Source organism: Protopterus annectens, chromosome 10.part0, assembly GCF_019279795.1.
Source record: "Protopterus annectens isolate FY-2018-M chromosome 10.part0, PAN1.0, whole genome shotgun sequence".
Lineage (NCBI taxonomy): Eukaryota > Metazoa > Chordata > Ceratodontiformes > Protopteridae > Protopterus > Protopterus annectens.
Window position 1 is genome coordinate 1236600857 of NC_056744.1, and position 27058 is coordinate 1236627914.

The following is a 27058-nucleotide window of genomic DNA, read 5'->3' on the forward strand; positions in this document are numbered from 1 at the left end:
ATTTGAATTTTTCTGATTGAGTGAAACTGGATTGCTGTACAACGTTTAGTAAAATGTTCATTCTGGGTCTAACATAGTGAATCTTGGTGGACTTTTATGTGATTGAGACAAGGGTATCAAAGAATTCACCTCATGAGCAGAAGGTGCAAGTTGACATAACAGAGACAGTCAAAATTCTTCATAGTACATGGAGATTCACCTGCTGTGATATATTGCTATTTGTAGAAAAAGTGTAGAAGAACACATTTTATGTCTTTGAAAACCATGACTATATACCGTTACCACAGAAACAGTGGCAACAAGCTAAGGATACCTCTGAACAGCTTTAAAAGATGTCATATTTTTTGTGTGTTTTTCAGCTTTCAAAGGTGCTTTAACTTCTCACTGTTGTTTGTGGTAACCATTGTTCAGACTCTGGCATGAAATAAGAGCTGGGAATGCAAGACCTGTTATGCACCTCATTTACATAGCAGAGTTGTATAAAAAGGGTGTCTTTACCCTTACTTTGGGGCATAATCTGTGTGCTGGATGTACTATGTACAAATATGTAGCTTTTCACGATTCCAAGTTCCCTCATTGCATAATTTCCAGTTATATATTTTTAAATGTATCATATTCTCACCTATGCTTTCCTATTTGATGCTTTTATTTTGGGGGCATTTTTTAAAGCCAGCTGACCTATACAATGTCCACTACTATATTAGCCATCCTGGAGTTTTGAGACTCATCAGAGAAAGTCCCAATTCCAGGAAGAATGAAGTGCAAAACATGTTGTTATACCTAGAAAGTATTTTCAGCGGGGGGGGGGGGGCTTGCCCCCATTCCCGCACTAAGATTCTGACACATAGCCTGAAGCAGAGCTATGGTCAGCACAGGGGGGCACATGCCCCCCCCCCATGAAATTGTGTGCCTCCATAGTGCCTTACTAAAACAAACTCACCCACAGTTGATTTTGCAAGCTGCACATTACTTCCATAAACATCTTCTGCCACCATTCTCCCCCAGCTGAGCAGTTCCAGTTTTACTCATTTTGAATTGACCAGAACCACAGGGCATTGAATGAACTGAATCAAGAAATACTGAGCAGTGGCAATGTAAGAAGTAAAGTATCAAGTCATTGAGTGAACTACTTGACATGAGTATGGGCAGGCATTTTGAATTGGCCCATCTGAATCAACAGTAGTGGTGTGTGAAATGCCCAAGTTAGCCAGGGGTTTCCTCATTAAGGAACTTATTCAGTCTCACACAGTAAGAGAAGCAAACCCTGTATCTTTGACCTGTAGCCCTAATCCTCCACACCAATTGCTAGACCTCCATTAACGTTTGCAGCTGCCGCTGAGCTATTAATGAGTTGTTAATGAATTGTTTCCTGTGGTCAAAAAGTATAGGCCTTGAATGCTCTCAGCTCCATTTACTAGTGTGACAGTGGGCAAGTCCCTTAGTACTTCTGGGTCACCCTAAAAAATGAAGTTTTCTCTAGTGGTTTACATAATTAACAAACAGATAAAAATAGTGTTTAAAATTTGTCACTTTTGGGGCCTCCTGCCAGTTATTTTTGGATTTGTCCACAATTCTTGAGCAAAGAAATTGACAATTCATTGGTCTTTTCTTTGTAAAATGTCTGTCTTTCTGACCAGTTGTTTTCAATTTTCAGTAAATGTCAGGTGTGTGAGTTTCAGACTTTGTCCTTCAGAAACTGCATGCTAATGCAACTTAAGTATATAAGCGAGGGATTTAAAATCTGTTTCTAATTATTGGGCCTTTGTCTCTGATTCTTCTAGTGAGATATTAGGAGAGCATGGGAGGTGTGTGATGGGGTGCATTATACAGTTCTCACAGCAGTGAGCAGAAAAACACTTCTTGGTCATTATGTATTTGTTTATTCATTTTATTGCAAGCAAATGTATAAATGTACACAGTCATACAAGGAGCTGTAATTATTCGTCACGTGTGAGTGCATGTGTGTGTGTGTGTGTGTGTGTGTGTGTGTGTGTGTGTGTGTGTGTGTGTGTGTGTGTGTGTGTGTATGGGTGCACATGTTTATGTGACTTTGTAGAGCTAACCTCACCCCACAGGTCCTACTTACCTTCTACAGAGCCACGATTGAGAGCGTACTGACAAACAACATCGTCTGTTATGGAAATTGCTCTCAAGCTGATCGGAAGGCACTGGATAAGATCATTAAACAAGCCACAAAAACATTGGCTTCAACCTTCATTCCATACTGGACATATATTCAAACAGATGCTATGGTAGAGTCCGAAAACTATTGAGGGATATACACCATCCGGGCTATAGACTGTTCAAACTCCTGACAACAAGGAAGTGTTACAGAAGCATTAGATGCAGGACATCTAGATTCCATAACAGCTTCTTCCCACTTGCTATCAGACTGCTGAACAACAAACCCATAGCCTAACCCGCTAAATGGGTAAACAAACATTATTTATGTGGAACATGTCATTGTTATTTACATAACTCTCTACATAGCTCACTTTACACTTCTCTATCTGCACTATGAAAACTGTAAACCGTAAGTTTTTCTTTTATGTGTGCCTCTTTCTTTATAGTACTGTTTGTTATATATTCTTATATTTCTACTAAGTCTGTTCCTGTTGTTGCATTGTTTTTGTTTCTGCTGTAAAAACTTTCAAATTTGTATCTATTTTTTTATTGTATTTATTTTTATTATCTTATTTTGGTTTCTATTTTCAGCATTTTTAAATTATTATTAATCTTCCTTCTGTAAACGATAATTCTTATGGTACGAGCCTGAGTATCAGAATTTCATGCAGTGACATGCACTTTCTCCAATGTGTTGATCTTTATGACAATAAAGTTTACTTTGACTTTGATTTATATGTATCCTGCTTCCCAGAGCATTCTGCTTTAAAGGAAATAATGAATTGGAGTAAACAGAGTCTTCAGCATATGAGACATGTTTTTTGGGTACAATCTTTGGTTTCTTTGTTTATTTGACTGTTGACAGCGTGCTTATTTGACTGGGAATAAAATGGACAGCATGACCTCTAGTAGTTTAAGGTTAAAATATTAACTGAATGGATTTGTAATTTAAATATTTTGCAGGCACATGACTGTGAAATACACAGTATTGGGCTACAACAGTTTGGTACTTGGTGCAGATGAGTTAAGGCCACAGCTGTCCAACCTTAGATAATCCAAGGGCATTAAAAAAAGGTTTATCTGAGGGCCACGTCCACAATAATAAATACAGTACATATATTGAAATTACTTGGAGAGTCCTATCATTAGTTAGTTTGGTTTAGTAAGCACTTTGAAAATTTCATAAGAAAGAAAAGTCATGGTGCTTATAAAGGTTTTTATTGAAACAGTAGACAAGATGCAGTCATTTTTAAAGGACAAATGTCTTTCCATTAAGGGCCAGTTTTGTAGCTGGAGTAAAATATTATTATATTATTAAAATGTTGGCATTTAACCCTCATAACTCAGTTGTTAACAGTGTCAGTGTTTCCTTCTGCATGCTCATTCTTCTTGGCAACCTCTAGCTCAATGCTTAAGAAATTGTACACAGATCTAAACCACTGGAACTTGTTAGATACAAATGCAAAAACATTATTCCTTTTTAGAAATTGAATGTCTGTTCTGGAGTGCTTATCACACCTCTGTTTAATGTTATGAGCAAATGCTGTTTGCATTTATGACCAGTATACATCTCAGCCTCTTCATTTTAAAGAGAGCTCTGCGGTAGTTTAACCAGTTATATCAATTTCAATGCTTGTAGTTGCCAATCATAGTAAAATTGCAAGGGAATTATCTGTCAATGAACATCTGTACTTTGATTTAATGAATTTCATTGTTGAAAAAGTGCTTGCACAAAGCCATGTGCTCCTGAGCATTGAGCACATCTTGAGTACAAACTTCCTCAATTTCGGGTACCTCTCTTTTTGGTAGTAATTTAAAAAGATCTTCTCCTTTTTCAGTCATATTAGTATAAAAAGGGTCTGATTGCAAATTGCACAATTCCAGCTGAAGGTCAGATCTTACACTTTCAATGGTGGCAGTCAAGGGTTGAGTAAAAATTGAAATATCTTCTTCAATTTCCTTAAAATCAAATTTATTCTCATAATCCTCAATGATCATTTCAATATACTTTACATGAGCTGAAAATGATATTTCTTCAACATTCTTCATTTCTTCAAAATGTTGTTTGCAATGCAGAAAAAATAGACAATTTTGATTTAAAAAGCTTCAATTTACTTTGAAAGCCATTCAAATAACCACATAATTTGGCAGTTTTAAGTTCAACTCATTCATATGGTTGGTCATATCTGTTATAAATGCAAGAGCTGCTAAAAATATGGGATCTTGCATTTGATTTTCAAGTTTTGTTGTCTCAGACTTCACATCATTTTTAAGAAATATGGGTATTTCTTTCCAAATGGCAAAAAAGCTTTCCAGACATTTTCTAGCACTCAAACAATGAATCTCAGAACGAAGGAGTGAATTGCCATATGCAGCATCCACTTTGCTGAATAAATCATGAAACCTTTGATGACTCAGAGATCTGTTACCTCCTTGTACATTAGTCATTTTTATGCTACTTTCATGGCATTGACTTGATGCAGAAAATTTTACACAGAGTACTTCTTTGTGACTTATGCATTGAATTGTAGAACAGTTAATATGATTTTGTTTCAATAATCCACAAAAGCTGCTTCCAGTCCCTGTCATAGCTTTGACCCCATATGTTATGATGCAGGAACATTTATCAAATCCTCCATAATTTATAATAGACTTTTGAACTGCTTCAAAAATATCAGTATCTTTACTAGTCCCATGCAAAGGTGTAAGACTGAGGAATTCTTCATTAATAGTAAAGTCCTCTTGAATAGTTCGAACAAAAATTGAAAGTTGACTTAAGTCTGCTTGGTCAGTGCTTTCATCCAGACACAACTTTTTTGAAACATATTGATCCAAGTGTTGTACACGTCTTGCAAAGTTCTATTGTAATAATGCCTGTATTTCAAAATTCTTAGCTAATTTTGGCTCATTAAATTGTTTTGCCATTTCAATTGCACATGTCTTCACTATCACATCATCACTAAAAGTATTTTTTGCATTTGCTAACATCAGTGCTACTTTGTACGAAGCTGCAAGGCTAGAACTTTGTTCAGTGCTAAGTTTTGCAAAAAAACTCATTTGGTACATCAATTTCTTCTTATATTCTGCAGTAATGGTACATTTTGATTCTCCAACATGCATCTCAAATGTTTTACTGTGTAATATACTGTAGTGTAATTTCACATTGCATTCTTTAAGCACTGACAAAACTTGCATGCAAACAAGACATTGAAATGTTCTTCTTGTTGTTTATAATGAAAGAGTTTGATTCCCATCGGATTTGATACACTCGCTTTTTATCTTCAGTTTTTTCTTTTCTTGTTAGGCATGGTTAGTTGACGATAAGTAGTAATAAAACACAACCTGAATACGCTGAACAAACCAACAGCACTAATCTTGCTCAGAAACGTGACCTCTAGATTCGCTTCAGACTATGCACGTTGAACATAGTGTACAAAACTTAACACAAACTTTTCATGCACTGCACATCTTATAAATAAGCTATCAGAGAATTGTTTCTACTACTAATATGATTGTGAAACTACAAAGACCTGAAAATATGAATGTTCAAGATGCTCCTCAAAATGCTAAGAACAGTGACAGTAGAGGCAGACTGCTGCACCTCTGTTCTAGCTAACTTCCTTTCCATGGATATAATTACAAAATAATACAAATGAAGACCTTTCTTCAGTCTAATACAGTATACAAAATAATGCTGCCTTAAATTCAACAATTTTCAGATACTTTTCGCTCACAGTAAAATAAGTAATAAGGCAAACTCCAAGTACAGGTATGTTTTTGCCAAATGAACAGTTCAACTTTAAAGCATAATCTGAACAGTTCAATTTTAAAGCATAAGCTGATCATCCCCCATTAATATACACTCCTTTAAATATGACAGAGCTAGGTCAGATACATTGGAAGAGTAACACATATCCCTGCAAACACAACTGCCACTATCCATACTACAGGGTCCTCAACTGGAACCCTTACCTTACATTCCTCTCATCTCTCCCCACTTGCCTAGGCAGTGTGGTAGGAATTTCATGTTGCCCTCAGCTTTTGTGTACCATGTAACCTATGCAGGGAGAGTAAGGTCCAACAAATTAGTTGCTGTCCTGTTTATCCTGTGCTGTTTACAGGCCCCAGACCTCTGCTTGTTCCTTCTCAGCCTATCTAGTCCCTCCTAGACACAGCATTCCAGTTTGCCACAAATAGTGCATGATGTCACTCTGCCCCAGCAAAAGCCACCAACCAGCTCCTGTACCTCTGCTATGGTTAGAGTGCAGGCAAACTGAGCCGCATTACCTTTTGTTTCCTCACAATGGAGTTCAGGGCTCCTTCACTTGTTCCTTAACCTGGCATGTCAACACTTCAGTTCTTCTCATTATACCTTCTCCAGTTTAATGTTATATTACAGTAATGTATCTGAATGTTGTCTTTCATGTACTGTCATTAATTAGCGCATGCGCCTGCGGGCCATGTTTTGGACAGCCCAGAGTTAAGGTCTGAGCTGTTACTGACCTGCTGCCTGTAGGGCAGCTTTTGATTCCCTCATCCTTTTGTTGGTCTAGTGCGAGTCTTATTTCTTCAGACAGTGTTCCTGGGCTTCTCCTGTAAAGACACACTTGTTTCCAGCAGGTTATCTGAAGCTTTTAGCAAATTCATTACACATTTTTACTTTTGAATCCCTGTCCCTTCAAATAACCCCTAATTACTGCTTCACTATATGTGATTTGACTATGCATCCCTGCACATATGTTGTAGTTTAATGGATTGTCAGATGCATTTTCAGTAAATGTAAGTTTCAAAGGAAGAAAAATGTACTGATGCTCATGCTGTCAGTTTTCAGTGTGGTGTGGGGGGGGGGGTGTTTTCTTCATTAAATGGCTGTGTTTTTGTTGAAAAATTTTAATGAACATTTCAAATTAAATCCAAAATGTCTGTAGTCATTGTAAAAGTAAAAATAGTATGGTTACTGACAGGGTTCAATGGTATTTTATGGTAACTTGGGAGAGCCAAGTATGAGATATCATTGTAGCAATGGGGGTAGGGGTCTATTGTATTACTCTGCCCAGGGTCCCATTTCATCTGAATCTTCTCTTATTATTCAGAAACTGCACATGAGTATTTAGTCTCTTATGTATGCCATATCTTTTTGCTTTTCTATATTTTAAATCAGGTAAAGAGGCAACTGAGGAGACCTGTCTAGTTAAGGAACTTAATTGAACTCATGCAGGAGGCAAAAAAGAGGTACAAAGAACCAATCCCTGTACTACTGACTGCAGGAAGCAGCAGCTCAGCAAGAATTTAAAGCCTTAATTCTCTGCAGTAGCTCACAGGCATTCACTTGTCTCTTCATTTTTTGATATATAACTGAGGATTAAAAATCCTTAAGGTTTATAGTCAGTAATGCATAACTGAGGATTAAAAATCATTAAGGTTTATTGTCAGTAATGCCAGTTATTAGAGTATCAGAGGTTTTGTTGTTTAAATGTTCAGATGATGCACGTTGCTGGAAAACAGTTCTGTTAAGTTTTTAAGTGAACTCGAGTAGTTTGCTTCTTATCTGTATCTGATTTTGCAGAATATCACTGACTTTGCCCCATACTTGTGCCCTGTCCCTCATTAACATAATTTGTGTGAGTTGTGCAGCAAGTAGCACCACCACGTTTGGGGAAGAAGGCTGTAGGTTTTATTCCCACTCCAGGTAAATGGCTTGCTGATACTGCAATACTGTACTTCTGAGTGTGTTGACCTTCGGATGAGATGTTAAACAGAGGTCCCATCTGCTTGAGTAGGTGGTAGCTCAGGTGGATATGAAAGATCCCGTTGGTGCTATTGAAAAGAGTAGGGGAAACTTCTCGCTGTCCTGGCCAAATCTTCCCTAGTAGTATAACTACCACCCTTGGATTTCCCCTGAAAAGAGGCTACTAGCCTAGTGAGTCTAACCTGGTCAATAAAAGATTTTTTTCTGGTAAATCACTGAAAATTACTATCAGTCAATAATGCCGTAACAACTTCATAGTTTTTATTGTTCAGAGAACACAAGTCCTATTTTCTGTTATCATTTTAACTGATTTGGAGTTATCTAGCACTTATTTAGAGGTAGAGGGTTTGAATCATTTCACCCCCATCTGCCTACTGTAAGACTTTACGCAAGTCACGTAACCAGACAGTGCTCCCACCCCTGTTAAGTGGCACTTTACCCATTGGGTTTACCTGGTTGACCAATACATAAAGTAATAATATTTCAAATTTGGCCCTTTTTGCTGCCATTATTTTTGTCTTTGTCCAAAATTCTTACACAAAGAACTTGAGAGGTATATTGGTGTGTTCCTTGTAGAATTACTGACGCCTGGCAAATTGCTGTGGATTATAGTTACTAAATGTGGATTACAGTTACTAAATTCCAAGCATGTGAGTTTCTGATTTTGTATCCTTCAGAAAATGCTTGATAATAAAAACTTGTTATTCTATCAACTTTCTAAGTATATAAGATAAATATTTAAAAGCTTCTCCTGATCTTGTTCATTTTTTCTGATTCTTGAGCTAAGATGTTGAGGGGCAGATGGGGTGTGGCACTATACACTCTGAAATCAGCTGTGATACAATTCTGGGCCATTATTTATAAATGTATTCATTCACTTAATTTCAAGAAAAATCTGAGGTGTACAGTCATAGAAGAGGTGATAACTGATGTGTGGGTCAAAGATCAAATTAGGCACAATGTACTGGGTAGAATGAAACAATAATAAATGAGATGGGGAGAAAGGCTAAAATAATTTGTTACTGGGAATTTGTAACTAGAGATACTAAGACAGAGAGAGAATATAAGAATAATTTGCTTATTTGTGTATGTATGGGGGAGGTGACACCTCCAGGACTTTTACAACTTACTCTCAAGTCTCTAATGTTGAAAGAGCTGGATGTTTGGTAAAATACATTATATTGCAATGCTGCATAACCTTTTGTCTTATAAATAGTGTAAAAGGACATTTTCCTCTTTAACCTAATTGGCATTTCTGGCAAGAAAAGGGAATTAAGAAACACAGTTTAACCATAGAGTGATTCCTTCCTAGATATTAGTAAATGGGGCGCATTTGACCCATTTGTTCTACATTGTGCAGGATAGTGTAGTGTTGTGCATTCTGAAGATGGAACGTTGACTGTGGCTGTAGTTCCCTTAATTCTTTTGCTTGCTGATGTTATGGATGGTATACGGTATTCACGATGTTGCACACCTCTTCTTATCTGTATTGCTTGATTGGCTTGAGTTGCTTTTTTTCTAGGGGGGGGGCTTGCTCATCTAAGGCTTTGGACATTTGGAGCTTTGTTTCTCCTGAGAGTGGCTAGAGGTTGAAGAACTGGGTATGCAGTAACTCAGGTATAAACTAACATTTTTAACCATGTGAAGTCCCTTCCTAGCTGTTAGGAAATGTTCCACATTATAGCCATTAGTTTCACCTTATGAGATCTAGTATAGTGTTTCATATTTTGAAGACAGAACATTGAATATGGCTGCAGTTCATTTAACTCTTTTGCTTATTGGTGCTATAGATGTTAATGTAGAAACACACTAAACTTTTAAAATGAAGCATCCTCAGCTTCAGAATTTAATTATCTCTCTCATTAAAGTACAAATTCTTAAATTCTTTTCTTGACACTTGTTCATAGACCAATATAATAACATTCAGAATATTATAAAAACATTGTATAAAATCCCACAGGTCAAAAACTTATTTAAATCCTAGAATGGGTTATTGCCACCAGACGTTCCCTTTTTAGTGCATCTCAGCTGTCCCTATGATTTTGCTTCATATATTTGTCCTGTTTCTCATAACATTTTTGATTTTCTGGTAAACCAGTCACGATTACATTCTATCAGTAATACTAGTAATTAGAGTTTTACACTTCTTATTGTTCAAAAATGCATATTAATGCAGAACTTGTTCTTCTATTACCTTAAGTGAATTACAGTAATATATTTTCCCCAATTTATCCCCACCCCCATTATTTTTTACCTTTTCTACAATTCTTGACCAAACAAGTTGACAGGTAGGGTGCTACCCCAAAAGATTCAGATGTAAATTATTTCTATTAGTGCTATTGCATCAAACCAGAAAAAGAGTACCAGGAAGTTCATGCTGTTGCATTTGATTGGGACAGTTTTTATCTTTATCAGTGCTGTTTTACTTGGAGGGGTCTGAAAAACTTGCATGTTTATTTGTAGTTTTAGTAGCACAAATGGTAGCACACTCTATGTTGGTGCAAAAGGCTGAAGGTTCTATTCCCATACCAGGTACTTGGATTCATTTTTCCAGTACTGACACTGCACTGGAGCATAAGGAGGGTGTTGCACTCCTGGATGTGTCATCCTTCACATGAGACTTTAACTGAGCCATTATCTGCCTAAGTTGGTGATAGCTCAGGTTAATGTAAAAATCGTATGCCTCTTATCAAAAACAGTAGGAGTCCTTTATGTAACATAATATAAAAATCATTATTTACATATTTACAAAATGTACATATTTACAGGCACGTTTATGGGTGGCACAGTGGCACTGCAGATAGCTTTTGTCACCTCACAGCAAGAGGTTTCCTGGTTGAATTCTTGGCTGGGGTGCCTTCTGTGCAGTCTGCATGTCCTACCTGTGTTTGCTTAGGTTTCCTGTGGGTGCTGCAGTTTCCTTCCACATTCCAAAGACATGCATTAAGTGGATTGGCAACTCTAAATTGGCCATATGTGTGAGTGTGTTTGCATATGAGTGTTATGGAAGAACAATTGCAGCAGGGCTAGCCACCCAGTGGTGTGAAGCTTGGCTTTAGATGATTGTCACTGTTTCTGTGACATCACTACCCCATGTGCAAAACTGTGAAAAAAAGGAGTCGCAGATGGCTGTATATATTTCTATTTTTTTACTATTTATTATTTTTCTTATAACATCTTTATTGTTATTCTTCCATAACTGAACCCCACTCCTTCTTCCACAACCATAATCTAATGTTTTGCAATATATTTTATAAAATCCATTTCCCATTAAAAAAATGTTATTCAGTCTTTTATTCCAAATAACCCACACTACAGTAAATAAATGATCTACCCTTCTCACATATTAATTCTTTTTGCTCTTATAATATCCAAACATAATCATATTCATATCTACACTGCTTATGTCATTAATATTTTCATAAAGTTTTTCTTCGCACAACTTTTTCCAGAGTTTCACCATTCTTGTACAATTAAAAAATACTTGCTCTGTTCTGTCTTCCTCCCCACAAAATAAACACACCCTTTCACATTTCTTCTTATATGGCATATTCCCGTTTACTGAAAACATATTAATTACTCATCTCCATAGGGAATATTGACACTCTGCTCTCTTGGTACACCAGTCTTTCCTTACGTTAATGGTTTTAGTACTACCTTCTGGAAATTGTTCTATGTATTTGCATAATAATAGTGTTTCTTCATGTTATACCACATCCTTCTATATTTCTCTACATCAGTTTTTATTTTCTATGTTAGTATTTTTTTCTTGATATTTTTTAATTTCTTAATTAACATATTCTTTTTTCTCTTATTCTCATTTTAATCATCTCCCAGATCTTTTTGTACTTATACTTAACCATTCTCAATGTTAATTTCTCTGGATTTAGGAACTCTAATCTCTCATTCGTCTTCATTCATATTCAACACACCTCTTCACCTGGTTTAATCTTGAACCCCATATGAAAGTAAACACCAACTGGACAATTTCCTTTTCATATTTCTTCTAGGATCATATAAACATTTGGCAGATATGCTATTTTTCCTTTGTTACAAATTCACCAGATATGGATTCTTCCTGAATGCTAATCTATCTGTCCTCCACAGAAGACATATCTTTTTTCATTGCTGTTAATAAACTGTACCTTTGCATTACAACGGCATCATTTTTCCCAGATTTTATTCCTAGAAAAGCTACTTCATTCATTGAAAAATGCACACCCCCAATTTTCACTACATCACCCAAATACTTAATTTTATCTTTATTCAAGGTCATTCCCATTTCCTTTAAACACCATTTCAGCCAAACCAAAACTTCTCTCATCCATATTTTGTTCTTAGTAACTACAACTGTGTTGTCTGTGTATGTTAAAACTACTGGAATCACCACCTCCTTTTGCATCACATATCTAGCATCTTTCATTTATTAGCTACTTCACGCACCATCGCTACCATTACCAATGCAAACAATATTCCACTTGAGAGACATTCTTGTCTTACACCACATTTCATTCCTATTTCTTTGTTCAACCACCCATTCACTAACACTCTTCCTGTATTATTTTGATATGCTGACATAAAAACTCTCCTAACTCTATTACCTTTTCCATATTTCTTCGTAATATCTCACAAAGCATCATGTCCTATATGTATCAAATGCCTTGCTAATATTACCTTCCTTAAGTTTCACATTCTTCCTTTTACTTATAGTCTTCCACAATTTCTCTCACAACTAATAACAATTATTGACATCCCTTCCCTTTATACTATATATACTTTCTTCCATAATATTCTTTATCTTTCCATACTCTCATAAAAATATAACCGTGTAATTTACTGTAATGGATCTCCAATTTTTATTTCATTCTTTATTTTTATTTATTTATTTATTTTATTTTATTTTATTTTACATTTGTTAACTGGGCTAGTCCAGCTGGATATATTTCCATTTTCAGTGGAGGCCCGGGGTGAAAAGCTCCAGTAGTAACACAGAGATAATATAACACTTTTCCTCTTTCTTCCATATACATTTTAATATGTCACTCTATAAGTTTTCAAGAACAAACCCTTCCTTCAACCATTCATAGGTTCATAGGTTAGTACTAGGCTATCGGCCCTTGGGCCTATACAAGCCTAGCCATAATAATTCCCTGGCTATTTCTTCCCACACTATTTACTTCCCTGGACCCCTGTCTGGCAGGGCGACTGACATGATCCCCGGGGTGAATTTCCTTTTTCCCATCCAGTCATCAAGGTTCTTTTGAAGAGGGCAAAAGAGGCGCTCTCCTTGATATGTATGGGCAGTCTATTCCAGAGTCTGGGGAGTCTCTGTGTCAGGAACCTATCCCTCCAGCATGTTTTGTTTATTGGCTCCCTGGAGCATGTGGCTCTGAGGGATTGGAATTTTTTTAAGTGTAGCATGTCCAACAGCTCTGGGTTTGACATGGCCTTGTATGTTAAGCAGAGATCGTCTTTGAGTAGACGATATGCGACAGAGTATAGCTGAAGTTTGTTAAGGCAGCGTAGGGTATCTGCTTTAGGCCTGTGATTCTTTTAGTGAGGTATTTTTGCGGCCTTTTCAGTTGTTGCAGATGTCTTGAGAGGTACATACCAAACGGGGCGTTGTATTCTATAATGGGTCTAATGAGGGATGAGTACAGTGGGACAATGACCTCCTTTTTTCTGGATGGAAAGCCCTTAGTGATGAGGTGTGCCACATAGAAGGATTTCCTGACTGTTGTGGCGATGTGGTTATCGAAGGTGAGACCACTGTCCACCTGTGTCCCTAAGTCTCTTATCACACTTTTGGTGTTTAGTGTCCTGCCACCTATGTGGTAATTCATGGGTACATGTTTTTTTCCCAAAGGGGATAACTATACATTTCTTGGCATTGAGCTTGAGCCCATGGCTCTGGCGCCAAGCATCTGTTTCTGTAAGGCCATTTTGTAGAATAGCCACATCATTTGGGGATTCAATAATGGCTCCCAGTTTGCAGTCATCTGTAAACTTTGTTAGCTAAAGGTCCCCTAGTGTTGACCTGTACTTCAGAGAAGTAGATGCCAAACAAGAGGGGTCCCAGGACTGAACCCTGAGGTACTCCACTTGTCACTTGTCTGGAGCTGGATTTGGAGTCAGCTACTTTTACAGTGTGGGTTCTGTCAGTAAGCCAATTCATTCAGAACATTTACAATCCATTAATTTTTTTGTACATGCCATACCGTATACCATCTGAGCCTGATACTGAATCAAAATTTCCTTTACAAAGTACTTCATCCATTTCACTAATAGTAATTTCTTTTTCAAATATTTACTTTACTCATTCTGGAAAAGTTTTTATTTTCAGTTTTAGTTTTCTTATTTTTTACTGTTTCTCCAACTGATTATTTTCCTTGGCTTATGAACAAATAATCCTTGATCCTCAGTATCAAAATTTTCACTAGCATTTGTATCAGTCCCTTCTCCTGACATTCCTTCCAACGTGTAGTCTCTTTCCTCATTTTTCCTCTCTATATTTCTTCTTCTACAGCTTCTTGTTCATGTAGTTCACCCTTTCCAATAGCTTCTTTTTGTCCTTTCTCCTGTATGTTTTCACCCTATCCATCAGCGGCCTGTTGCCTTTCCTCATTAAGTCTTCTTTCCTTTCCCCTTATTTTTCATTATTTGCTGTTTGTTCTTGACAATCCATCCAAAAGTGTCATTTTTTTTACACAACCTGCATTCAGACATACACCTTCTTGCAGTATGTCCTTTCTTCCCACACTGGTTACGTTTTACTTTGCCACAATCATTAATTAAATGAGAAAAGTACCCAAAAAAGAAACCTGATTTAGGCCGGTCAGCATATTGTAATGTCTCTCTATGACCAGCCTCAAAAAATACTTACCAAATGTCTCACCATGTTGTTTTCATACTTCAAAACAATTCTCAACATCCACATTCCATTCCATAAGTTTCTTTCCTCTCTAACTTTCACAGTATTATCGACAATTCCACACAGTTCATCAGTCCTAAACTGCAAAGTAACATTTTTTTAACAGTTAAGTTACTACCAGAAAACGACTAATTGTTCCATGGATAAATGTCCTTCTTTTTGTTACACAGGTCGAGATATGCTATCATCAGTCCATCACTTTCAAATGCGAAGTCACAGAAAGTCTCTACCCCAGGATGTATAGAAGACTGAATTTCTGGGGCTTTAAAACCCAGAATGATTAACACATTCTCCTGTGCATAATTTCTGTCTATTACAGTCTCATTTTTGTTCTTATTCTATATCTCCTTCTTTTAAAAAGAATGACTTACCATGTGCTGCTGCTCTCCTTTCTTGCCTGCTGTCACCATTGTGTATGTTTTAGTTACTGCATTATCTGCTGCTACAAAACCATGCACCTTATCCATTTGTTGCAGCTTTCCTTTTTTACAGTTGCATTCTCTGCTGCCACTTCACCTGATTCCTTTTCCATATCCTCCTGACTTCCAAAAAAGGTATGAGCCATCTCACCCCATGAAACAACAGAACTGTCACCTGCATCATCCTGATTATTTTTAACAGAACATCATCTGCAAGCCCTCCTGTTACCAGTTCTGTTATCTGTGCCACTTCCACAGACTCACTTGCTTCTTTCTCCAAGAAGACAGTTAAACTCTGCTCATTTGTAACATCCACCACAAAGGAATCTTTGTTTACATTCTGAAGCTCCATTTCGAACAAATTATTCTCCTAATTCTCCCCAACTTCAAACTCTCCCTTCATGCTGCTGCTTCTATTAGGCCTCTTCTTACAGCTGTAGGAGCTCTCCAGTGCCATCTAGCATCTTCAAGTTTCCCCTCATCAGTGTAAATACCACCTTGTGTCTCCCTTGAAACGTGGTCATTGGTCTAGTGGAACTTACCTGGACAACAAGCAGGATAAATATAGAGGATCATGATTGGGTCACTGACCATGACCTGGTTATTATACGTTTGAGGCATGAATGCTAGAAATTTACCGTGATAGTGAATCTCGAGAGGTAAATCTTGGCATCTATGCAGGGAACACAATTTTTAAGTTATGACTGGTGGTGTAATCAGAATGCTTTGTAGTGCATGGAGATTTGTGTGCTCCATATTCTACTAGTGGCAGAAAAAGTTGGGAACCGCTTTATATGTTTATGTATTGCCTGTGTAAGGGAAACAGCAGGTTCCCAAATACATTTTTAGTGAGTTTAATGTATACAGCAGACAGAAATGGAGTTGAAATTAACCTGTTTCCTTTTCTGCTGCTGCTATTTAAGCTGAAATATGAGTTAAATAACACAGCAGTTCAGTACTAATATAGCACCAGATGCGATGTTAAAAGTTTGGCGGTGCTTAATAATTCTAAGCATTGCTAAGGTCAGGTCTCGCTCTGTAGTGATGCTGAAACATGGTGTTACACAATAATGGTCCTCCATGCACTACAAGTAAATAATGGATGATTCTATATCTCAGTTATTTTATTATATCTTTGTACTCTGAATATTGTAATGCAGCACAAGTATTAAGTGGTTATGGTTATTGCATCTCAATGGATTTGCAGCTGTAAAGTGATTTTAGAAGTTTTTTTTCCCAAAATCAGCTTCAAGACCCTTTTGTGCTTGACATGCTAGACATAAGGAAATCATTTTTTTGTTTTAACTCCCATGTAAATAGAATGGCAGTATTGTGAGTCACAGGCAGCTTGCACATCTTCTGGAACCAATTTCTAATTTTTACTGCTTTGCCGGAATTATCTGGATTGTGCTCAGAGCTGCCTTTAAACAGTAGTTATATATGTTCAACAAAATAAAATAGCTAAACTGCATGTTTTAAGGCATCCAGTTTTTAGCCCAAGTGGTGAAAGACCCTCTCCCACATTCTTCCTGCAGTGTCAAAACTATCACTGTAATCCTGGAGATGTTAACAGACACTCTTGCTTCTATGTCAAATAACATTTAACAGATATATATGTATAAATTACTTTGCTGTTCACTAGTATCTGCAGTGAGAAGATATGTTTTATGTTCATTGTTGGTAAAATCTGCTATATTTGTTTTAATGAGCCCCTCTAAATTTTCCTTAGTGCGTAGCATATTGCAAAATGCATCGGACTTTCTGTTCTTGAATTTGGGTAAATTGTATATTTTTTTCTTTGTGCTGAGGCACGTACACTGTTGACTTGTTACACTGTAGCATACTAACACTTAATGAAAACCATAATCCTTGAGCATGACAGATTAGTACTTTTTATGTTTTGTGAACATTGCCAGTTTTCATAAGATTATGGCATTCACAATTTTTAACAGTAGATTATGAACAAGTTGTTACCATGTGTCGTATTCTATACTTTATTGGTATTATTTTTTTTCTGCATCTTCACATGTCCTTCATGACTGACCCGCTATCTACTCTGCCTCTATTGTGCCCTGGAAAAAAAAGGATCCTGGAGGCATCACTGTCCACAGCAGATCCAGAGTTAGCATATATTTCTCTGTAATTGAACCTTAATTATTCTATTTATTTATTTATTTTTCTTTACAGAGGAAGTGCACTGATCTCAATGGACTATTTGCCTGTACAGCCTGGGTGAATAAGATCGAATAAGAAATAAACAAAACATATTTACAGCTACAAAGATATCCTAAAAAAAAATATATATATATATATATATATATATATATATATATATATATATATATATATATATATGTGTGTGTGTGTGTGTGTGTGTGTGTGTGTGTGTGTAATACCGAAATTCCACAATCCCGAGATGCTGAACACCGACAACCAGAATCTCGAGATTGTGGAATGTTGAAAATAGTGATTGGAGATTGCTGTACAGTGTGGAACAGGAACTTTGCCACTCGCTCCACTGTAGTGTGATCTCACAGTTGTATATTTAAGTTGCAGGGGGTGTGGGGTGTGAAATGTTAGAATAGTTGGTTTTGTGTTTTACTTTTTTTTTTTCTTTTTAGTTCGGGAGTCCACAATTTTAAGATTCTGGTCCTCTGTTTTCAGAGGCTCAGGATTGTAGAATTTCGATATTTAGTAGTGAACTCATATTTATTTATTTTATTTACATTTGTTTACCGGGAAATTCCGACTGGACACAGGTCCTTTTTCAGTGGAGGCCTAGGGAGAAATGCTCCACAGAAAGACATAGTAGATGGTAAACAATAGTAATCAAGGCATGTGCACATTAGATGTGATCATGACATGGCGAAATACAGGAGCAAATTAGGTACAATTGAGTAGTAAGCTGTAATTACAACATTGAGAAAGAAGTAAAACACAGTGCTACAAATTATCTAAACAGTAACTAGATAACAAAAACAAGAGACTAAATGAAAACTAAATCCTGGAAGGATTAACAAGCAGTGAGTCATCTTCAGTTCAGTTATATATATAGAAACTTACATGTTTACAGATACAAGAACATGTTATAACATTTAGCTCGAGAAGCAGTTTACAATTTCAAAACGTATTTGGAAGAATGGAATTATGCTTAGCAGAGCTTTTTGGATGCGATATAGTCATAATGACTGAGATGCCTTATGCTACAAGGACATCAGCATATCATAGTATAGAGATATGAAGACATAAGAAGAGGTGAGTGTGAATAGTTGTAGGAAAGGGTACCATGGGGAGAGGGCGGAGTAGTGGTGAGAGGCATGCAAAGGGAAGAGGAATTCACAGTGTTTTATGGATCATACTTAATGTTCTCAAGCATACAATAGGAACCAAGATAAAAAGATGACAGCGAAACCTGATGAGTCATGCTCTAGCCCCTCATCACACGCTTTTAGTTGGGTTCAATTTTAAATCACAAGGATGTAGAAATTCTAATAGTTTCCATCAAAGTGCATTAGAAATACTATAGTATACACAGGTAATATAAATCCCACTCCCCAACAGCACAGATTTAATCAGGTACATATCAAATCCACAGTTTGATAGAGTCATTCTTTTTGTCTTTTACAATATTTCTTTACATTTGCAACTTGCTTACTGTATTGTATCCACAAAGTCTTAAAACTGTGTATTTAAAAACTAAATCCCCCTCTTAATTCTTCTGAACAGTCATAATCGATACTTTTCTTCATATTTATTTAAAGATCTAAGATTTACATAGCCTCTACTGTCTCTTGACTAGACTATTGCAGGCTTTTTCTGTCTTTAGTACTGACCACTCTTCTATCTGCATGAGTGATATCCAATGAAAATACATTTTGCTTGTTTTTATTTCCTTCCAGATCCATTTTGCCCTATTAACTACCCCATTTATGTATAGACTGAATATTCTGGGACATACTGAGTAGCTTTATTTATTTATTTATTTATCTGTTTCTGTTTGTTAATAAAGGTAGAATATTGATCCACATGGACATTTTTCAGATTTAGTCCAGACGCACTATCTAGTTAAGTGACTTGCACAAAGTCACACAATAAGCAAATGAAGGCTGAAGGAATCAAACCCTGGACTGCAGAGGACCGCTCATTAACAGCTCCTAGCCGCAGTCCTTTTTAGCAGCTGCCAGATCTATTTACAAATGCTATGATTTGCATTTAATAACATTACAACACAGCCTCTTCTAACTATATCTAGTGTGTATTTTCTCCATTGCAAGCAGGCAAACTGTCAAATATTTAATGATGCAACTATGTTATCTAAATTTCAACAAGATGTATAGTTTATTATCCATAAATCATTTATTATACATGTATCAGTGAAGAAAAGTCTAAAAACAAATGGCTGAACAAAGATCCCTGTGGTACAGCCATAAACTTATCACTTGGGATGGCTGCCCATCTATAATTTGTGTTCAATGGTTTATTCATTGATCCTCACCTTGAATTACATACCAATTGACATTTAGTGCTATTAGTTTGATACTAATTCCTGCTATCCATCCATCCATCCATCCATCCATCCATCCATCCATCCATTTTCTGAAAACATACTTTATCCTTGCAGGGTGACAGGGAAGCCTAAGTCCATCCCAGCAGCCAAGGTGGGCAAGCCATTGAAACATATTCAGGATAGGGTGCCAGTCTATCACAGGATGTACACTATCCCTCACTTACACATCACATGAGCAGCTGCAGGCAGTTTGGGGAATGTTAGTTCACCTACTACATGTGTTTGACAGGTGGGAAGGAAATGGAGAACCTGCAGAAACACTATAGACTACATAGGTGATATATGCATACTACACACAAAAGGCATCCCAGCTATGATTTAAACTTGACAACCTCTTGCTGTGAAGTGGAAATACTTCTCAGTTGTGCCACTAATAAGTCCATTATGGAAGACTGTGTTGAAGATCTTTACACGATCCAAGAATAATACATGTGCATCAAATCCTTTAGCACATGCTGCTGTTATTAGCTAAAATACTGTCACGGGACCGTAGATGAATCAAAACTGTTCCACTTCATGGCAAAGTAGCTTTCCTAAGTATTTTTGGAATAAGATCCATCACAACACAATTGATGACCTTAGAAAGAACAAATGTATCAGAGTCCCACTAAATTTCCTTTGGTTTTGTTTTTTCTGATATCCCCAACCCCATATGCAAAATGGGAAAAGGGGCTGAGGATGTATGGATGGATGGATGGATTCTTAATGCTGTTTTAGGAGACTAGTGGCTTATTCACTGCTGACCTTAATTATCCATATCCTGACATGTAATGATGACGAGGTAGTTGAATACACCTCTGTCACACACAGACACATGTCATGTATAGCTGATGCCAGGATCATTTTTATTAAAGAAGGTAATATGGAATGCCATGTTTTCTATTAGAGAAAAAAATTCACAACATTTTATATCCCAAAGGACTAAGTCCAAGATGTACATGCAGGTTTCACTTTTATTACCATTTATATCCAGAAAAACTATCCCTGTATATTGGACTGCAGCTCCATCCAAATGAATGCCATGACAATACAAGGACCTTCTTCTTATGCAAAGATCAAAGCTATAAAGAGCTGGAGGCACTTGTAGTTACTGTATTGTTATAGTGCAGTCATTTACCAACAAAAGCTGATAGTATCTAACATTTTTCATTCAATATGCAATTTTCACAGCATTCAATTTTGAGTAATGCTTGGGATATAATCATGCTTATTGAATATACATGGAACTGCATGGTGAGTTGATTTCCAAAGTTTCTACTCCCATCTAATACTGACCAGTACCCTTTATCCAAACAGAACACATTTTGATTTATTAAGAAATGCATACAAGTCAACTAAGACAATATTTTTTCCAAACAAGCCTCATATTTAACTTACTTTCTCATACATCTACCCAGCAGTACACAATGTTTCCCTGCATGCTAGGTGTAATATATCATAGCTATAATGCTAAATCAACATTTAGTGCTCATTATAATTGAAATAATCCCTGGGAAATTGCCTGTCAGAAAAGCACAAGACTTAAGCTTACAAGCTGATAACAATATTCATAATTTTGCATTGGTTTGAGTCCATTAGTTTTCCTTTGCATATTAAGTTAGTCTGAGGAAGTAACTTGATCAACCATCATTTCTAGAGTAGACTACTCTACCCTAGTCAATCTGTGTATATGAGTTTATGCTGCCAATTCACTATGTCCTTCTGTTGAGGAGAAAGGCAGATTATAAGGGTTGATGGCATTATATGCATTACGGGGGCATCACATGCATTACAACTGTACTACACTAGTAATCTACCTCATGTCACTTTGTTATGATAGTAGAGTGTTACATGTTCTCTACTTCCTGCATTATATCACTGTGACCCCTGTGGCAGTAGGTCAAGATGTATTCCTAGTCATGTGATAATGAGTGGAGAAATTAAATTACCAGTATGCTTTTCTAATTAATACGGCAGCTTTAATGTATGCATTTCCAGGTAACAGAGGCAGTAGGGCATACAGACGTTAATGAGAGTAGAGTACACTGCCCTAGTCATTTCCTTTTATTTACCTACAAGGAGTGCATCCTACTGGCATTTCTGAAAGAATCTGTCCTTCTGCTATAAATCCCATTCACTTTATGTTACAGGCCTGCCATCTGCACCTTAACATTAACATGCTAGCGCCACTTGCCAACAGATTATATGGTCTGTTTTAATTACACAGAGTGACAGAGGGGTATCTACATGGATTACATGGCTTGTTTTAATTGCATACAGCCTCTTGCTGTGAAGTGGAAATACTTCTCAGTTGTGGTGGTATCTACAGTGCGATGAAATCTAATCAGATGAGAGAAGAGAGGTAGGAGCAAAATCCCTGAAGTCCAAGTTCTGTAATCTTTTGTATGTTGTGACGATGTAAGCTGTATTTCAACCTAACCAAGTCATTTTCCTTCTCATCAAAATCATGCAGTCGTGGACTGTGTGTGTGTGTGTGTGTGTGTGTGTGTGTGTGTGTGTGTGTGTGTGTGTGTGTGTGTGTGTGTGTGTGTGTGTGTGTGCATGTGTTTGTGTGTGTGTGTGTCTATATATATATATATATATGTGTGTGTGTATGTATATACATATATACATACACACAGCGTGAGAAACTGACCAAAACATAACACTCATCTTCATGCTGTTTCCTAGGCCTAATTGCCAGTATACCAACAACCTACCACCTACAAAATCTGAGTGTTTATCAATGACCACTAGCAAACAGAAAGTTTCCCAACACACACACACACACACACACACACACACACACACACACACACACACACACACACACACACACACACACACACACACACACACTCGTAAGGAGGTGTAGGGAGATTTGGTCTCATGAAATACCTGTTTTATGAAATTTTATTTGCATTCTCAGCAGGACATTTTCAGAGAGTTTGATGCATGTGGCATGTTTGCGAATACTCTCTTTTGAGAACTATCTTTGTGAGGATATGTCTCAGGCTAAATGAGAGGTAAGGAACACAGCCTGAGTTTGTATAACTGTCATGTCTTAAAGAATGCAATTAGTGGCTAAATATACAAGGACTTAGATCAGCTGAGCACAACAGCCCATTGATGAACATGTCATATTAGAGACCATCCACAGAGGGTTGGGTTGTGTGTGGGGGCTACCATATTGTTCAGCTAGGCAGAAAAAAACATGTTTTATTCTTTTTGAACAGTTGAAGCAAATAAGTACCAAGAGAATTGTCTGTCCTTATGAAGTACTTAGTTGTTTTTTTCAACGCAGAAGAAAAACAGATGGTGCGTTTCATGTTAAAATCTATTTCTCTGTTTAGTGAAGCATTCTTTAAGAATGGGAAGCTTCTTGGGCTTTTCACATAGAATGTACAGTAGGTCTCAACATACTCAGAATGTTCCATTAATTTATTGCACTTGGGTATGTATGAATTATTAATAAAGGAGCTCTTGAGCAGTTTGCTGCTAAAAACGTGTGAAAAATATGATAAAATCCAACCCTTAGGTTGCAAACTGATTATAACACAAACCAGCTCAGCAGAAGGACATGACGTCTAAAATATTCATAGACAAGGTTTAGCTTGACTTTTATTTAAAGAGATTGTTTAATATTATATGAAGCAAATGGATAATTTTATCAATTGCATGTGTCCATTGCAATGCTTTGTCATGATCTAACAGCAGCATGCTATAGAACTGATGCACTACAAAGGAGATTCTCTCTCTAGGCTTATAGCTTTCATCATGGCAATGGTGGAATCTGTTACAATCTGGTTTAAACAGTACAGGTTCTTAGTTGCTGCATGTTTTAAGCAAGCACAAAAGAAATTGTTAATAGTTTGCTATGATGCAATTAAAAGTAAAAGGCTACTCAGAAGAACAATAATTCCCTTATACCTTTTCTTATAAAAGCTTTAACAAAGCTATTCAGGTCTTTCTTTCTCTGTCTCTCTCTCTTTTTGACAGACACACACACACACAAATACACATGCACTCATGGGTGAGCTTAGCTAAACACACACACACACACACACACACACACACACACACACACACACACACACACACACACACACACATATGTTGTCCATGCAGTTATAAACAAACGCACACACATAATCTCCTGTGCTTAAATACATATGTACACACATACACGCGCGCGCATAAAACACATATTCATTACGCACAGTTATGCAGACACACATACGCAGAAACAGTTATACACACAAATGCATATGCAGCACACTCAATTGTAAACACATGCAAATACTTATGAAACACAAATAGGTATACACACACATACACAAAAATGCATATGCAACACACAAAGCTATAAACACACACACACACACACGCATATGCTGTCCATGCAGTTATAAACAAATGCACACACATAATCTCTTGTGTTCCTATAATAAATACATATGTACACACACACACACACACACACACACACACACACACACACACACACACACACACACACACATACACATGCACCCACATAAAACACATATGCATCACACACAGTTATGCAGACACACATACGCACAAACAGTTATACACAAAAATGCATATGCAGCACACAAAGCTATAAAACACACACACACACACACACACAATTGCACACTCTTGTATACATAGAAATTGTGATCCAACTAGCATTCAGCCACATAAAAAAAATGCTACAGTTTTGTACAGAAAGGAAAAGAAATGACTCTAAGTAATGAATACCATGGGTAACATAGTTATCATCCAGGAGAGAACTGCAAAGCTGATGTTTCCACTGGGATCTTAGGCTAAACAGATACTGCAGAAAGCAGAATGGAGCAGACTGAATACAATGCCAAATGTTCTAATTTTGTTACTTGTAGTCTTTTATGTATTGCAACTATGAGGGAGATCAGGATGGTATGATTGCTCTCTAAAGAGTCGTATAAATGATAGACTTTTACACATTAATTCATTGTACACACAGGTTTTACCTCAACTCATGAATTATTGACAAGGTTAACCAGCTGAAAGCATGCAGGAAAAAAAATGCTATTTAGTTAGTGAACTGTGACCTACAGATTGCTACTTCCAAGTTATTTCATCCTCAGTTATTCGAAGGAGAGAAATATAGGAAGATAGGTTCTAATGAGACAAATCACTTGGAAGACACTTCACAGGATTGCTTTGTAATGCAATTAAAACTTGATAAGTTGCAGATCATTAGAAGAATGTGTAAAGTAAAGGTAGATGGTGAATGCTATGATGTACAATTACATTTTGGAATTTTTATCATGGGACCATAAAGCTGGTCAACACAAAATGTTTCATTCCAAAACAAAATTTCTGCTATAGTAATGTGTAAGCAGACTGCTACTAACTGCTGATATCCACTTAATACACTGTCAAGTTTTGATGTGTGCGGTGGGTCTTGTATAAGGGTTGCAAAATCTATGTATAGCAGATCTGGCATCATTTCATTCCAATACTAAAATCATCTTTATCAGTTCCAAATCATAAAACTGGATGATTATTGAATTTGTCCAAACAGCATTCCCCCAAAGATATGATAAAAACATGTATCTGGTGCAATATATAAATAAATTTAATGTACTTGTATCCATGGTGACTCATCAACAGTTTATCTACACTCTTAATGACAGAATGAGCTATTTCCAGTGGATGCATATATTTCCTACTTGCTCTTTATTAAGTTATTTGACATATAATTTTATGCATGTTTTAGTAGACGTATTGTTCAGAGGTCTAAGAAGATTTGCATTAATCAGAGTTGCACAGTGGGTAATAAAGGGATAGTTACCCTCTGCAGTGTATTGTTTCTGTTGAGCAGTTTCAGCTATGGTGGTACCATGGATGCCATTGTCATAGAAAAGGGCTTACAGATAGCTGCACAGGTGGTGACATCTGAGGTATCAATGGTAAATTCAGGGTCAGAGATTCAAAGTAGCAATGCTTAATTAATGCACTTTGTGGTGATGCCAGCTACAGATGGTTAAGGAAAGTGATTACTTTACGATCAGTCAGATACTATCTTGTCACTGCAGTTGAAAAACAGGAGTTTGTAAGACCTGGTTATTGTATTACCAAAAAAAGGTATAATCCTTTATCACTAAAGTGGTTGACTTATTGAACAACACTCTGCAAACAAATGTATATGTGATTAGAGTACCTGAAAAGTAGAAGCAAACTGTTTGGCATTTGTACAATGTAAATGTAATCACTGGTTTGATATTTCAGTGGGTTATGTAAAACTGAATTATGCTCCAAAGATGTCAGTGCTAAACTGGGGACTCTTAGCTAGTCATCCAACCAATATTATAGCTAACTTTTTAGCCGTAGTATGTTAAGTAATAACTGATTTTGCAGTTATAGAATATTGCTAATGTGCATATGCTGAGGAAGAAAAGACCATAATTTGATAATGACTATTCCATGTAGATTGCTAAGCAATGACCTCCTCTTCTTCTTTCGGTTTTTCCTGATTAGGGGTTGCTACAGCAGAACTACGGTCCATTAATGATTGGCAGTAGATTTTTGCGGTGCCAGCTCAACGCCCAACTATCAACGAAGGCACACCCATTTACACATGTCTTTCAAATGCCACTCGACCATGGGGAGGACATGCAGACTTCACACAGAAGGTGCTCCAGCTGTGAATCGAACTGGAGAACCTCTTGCTGTGAGGTGGCAATGCTACCGCTACACCACCATGGCTTCTAAGCAATGACCTCAATGTTGCAAAATCATGAAGGCATGTATGCAAGAGAGAAGGAACTATAATTCTTCTTTAAACACCCTGAATTTTTCTTTTTTGGAATAATACCAACAAGAGCATTTTAAATTGTACTTGGGCTTTCATTCTGATTAGTGAATTATTATTTTTTGGTTTCTTTCATTTGTTGTCATATATGATAAATGACACATTACTTCTTGTTTAACTTCTCCATGAAATGATTTGCAAGACTATATCTGCACATTTTAGGACTTAATTGATTAATTTGTATACACTGATAAATTCTGCAGTAAAACAGAATGAGTCTAAGATAAATATACATATAGGAGGAAGGTGATCCCTGAATAATGGCATGAGAGAGACATGCTCAGAAAAGATATGTAAGAGAAAGCAGATGATTTTGTCATGACAGTCTACCCGTGTAAGGTGTCACATCTAAAGAAAGAGGTAGCTAGCTGCTTAATGTCATTAGATAAGCACAAGGTTATTGGGTCAGAGCTCTAGAAGGAAG

General features: G+C 36.8%; 2 protein-coding genes across 4 annotated transcripts in view; one reads left to right on the forward strand and one right to left on the reverse strand.

Moving 5' to 3' along the window:
- The window catches only part of TNR (tenascin R), a 5843683-nt gene that overhangs the window by 3398232 nt on the left and 2418393 nt on the right, over nucleotides 1-27058 (forward strand). The window lies entirely within an intron of this gene.
- Nucleotides 4252-15271, reverse strand: LOC122814261 (general transcription factor II-I repeat domain-containing protein 2A-like). Its single transcript, XM_044086856.1, has 3 exons — nucleotides 15176-15271; nucleotides 14757-14885; nucleotides 4252-4983 (listed from the first exon to the last, which is right to left on the reverse strand). The coding sequence occupies exons 1-3, from the start codon at nucleotides 15269-15271 to the stop codon at nucleotides 4252-4254; spliced, it is 957 nt and encodes a 318-aa protein (XP_043942791.1).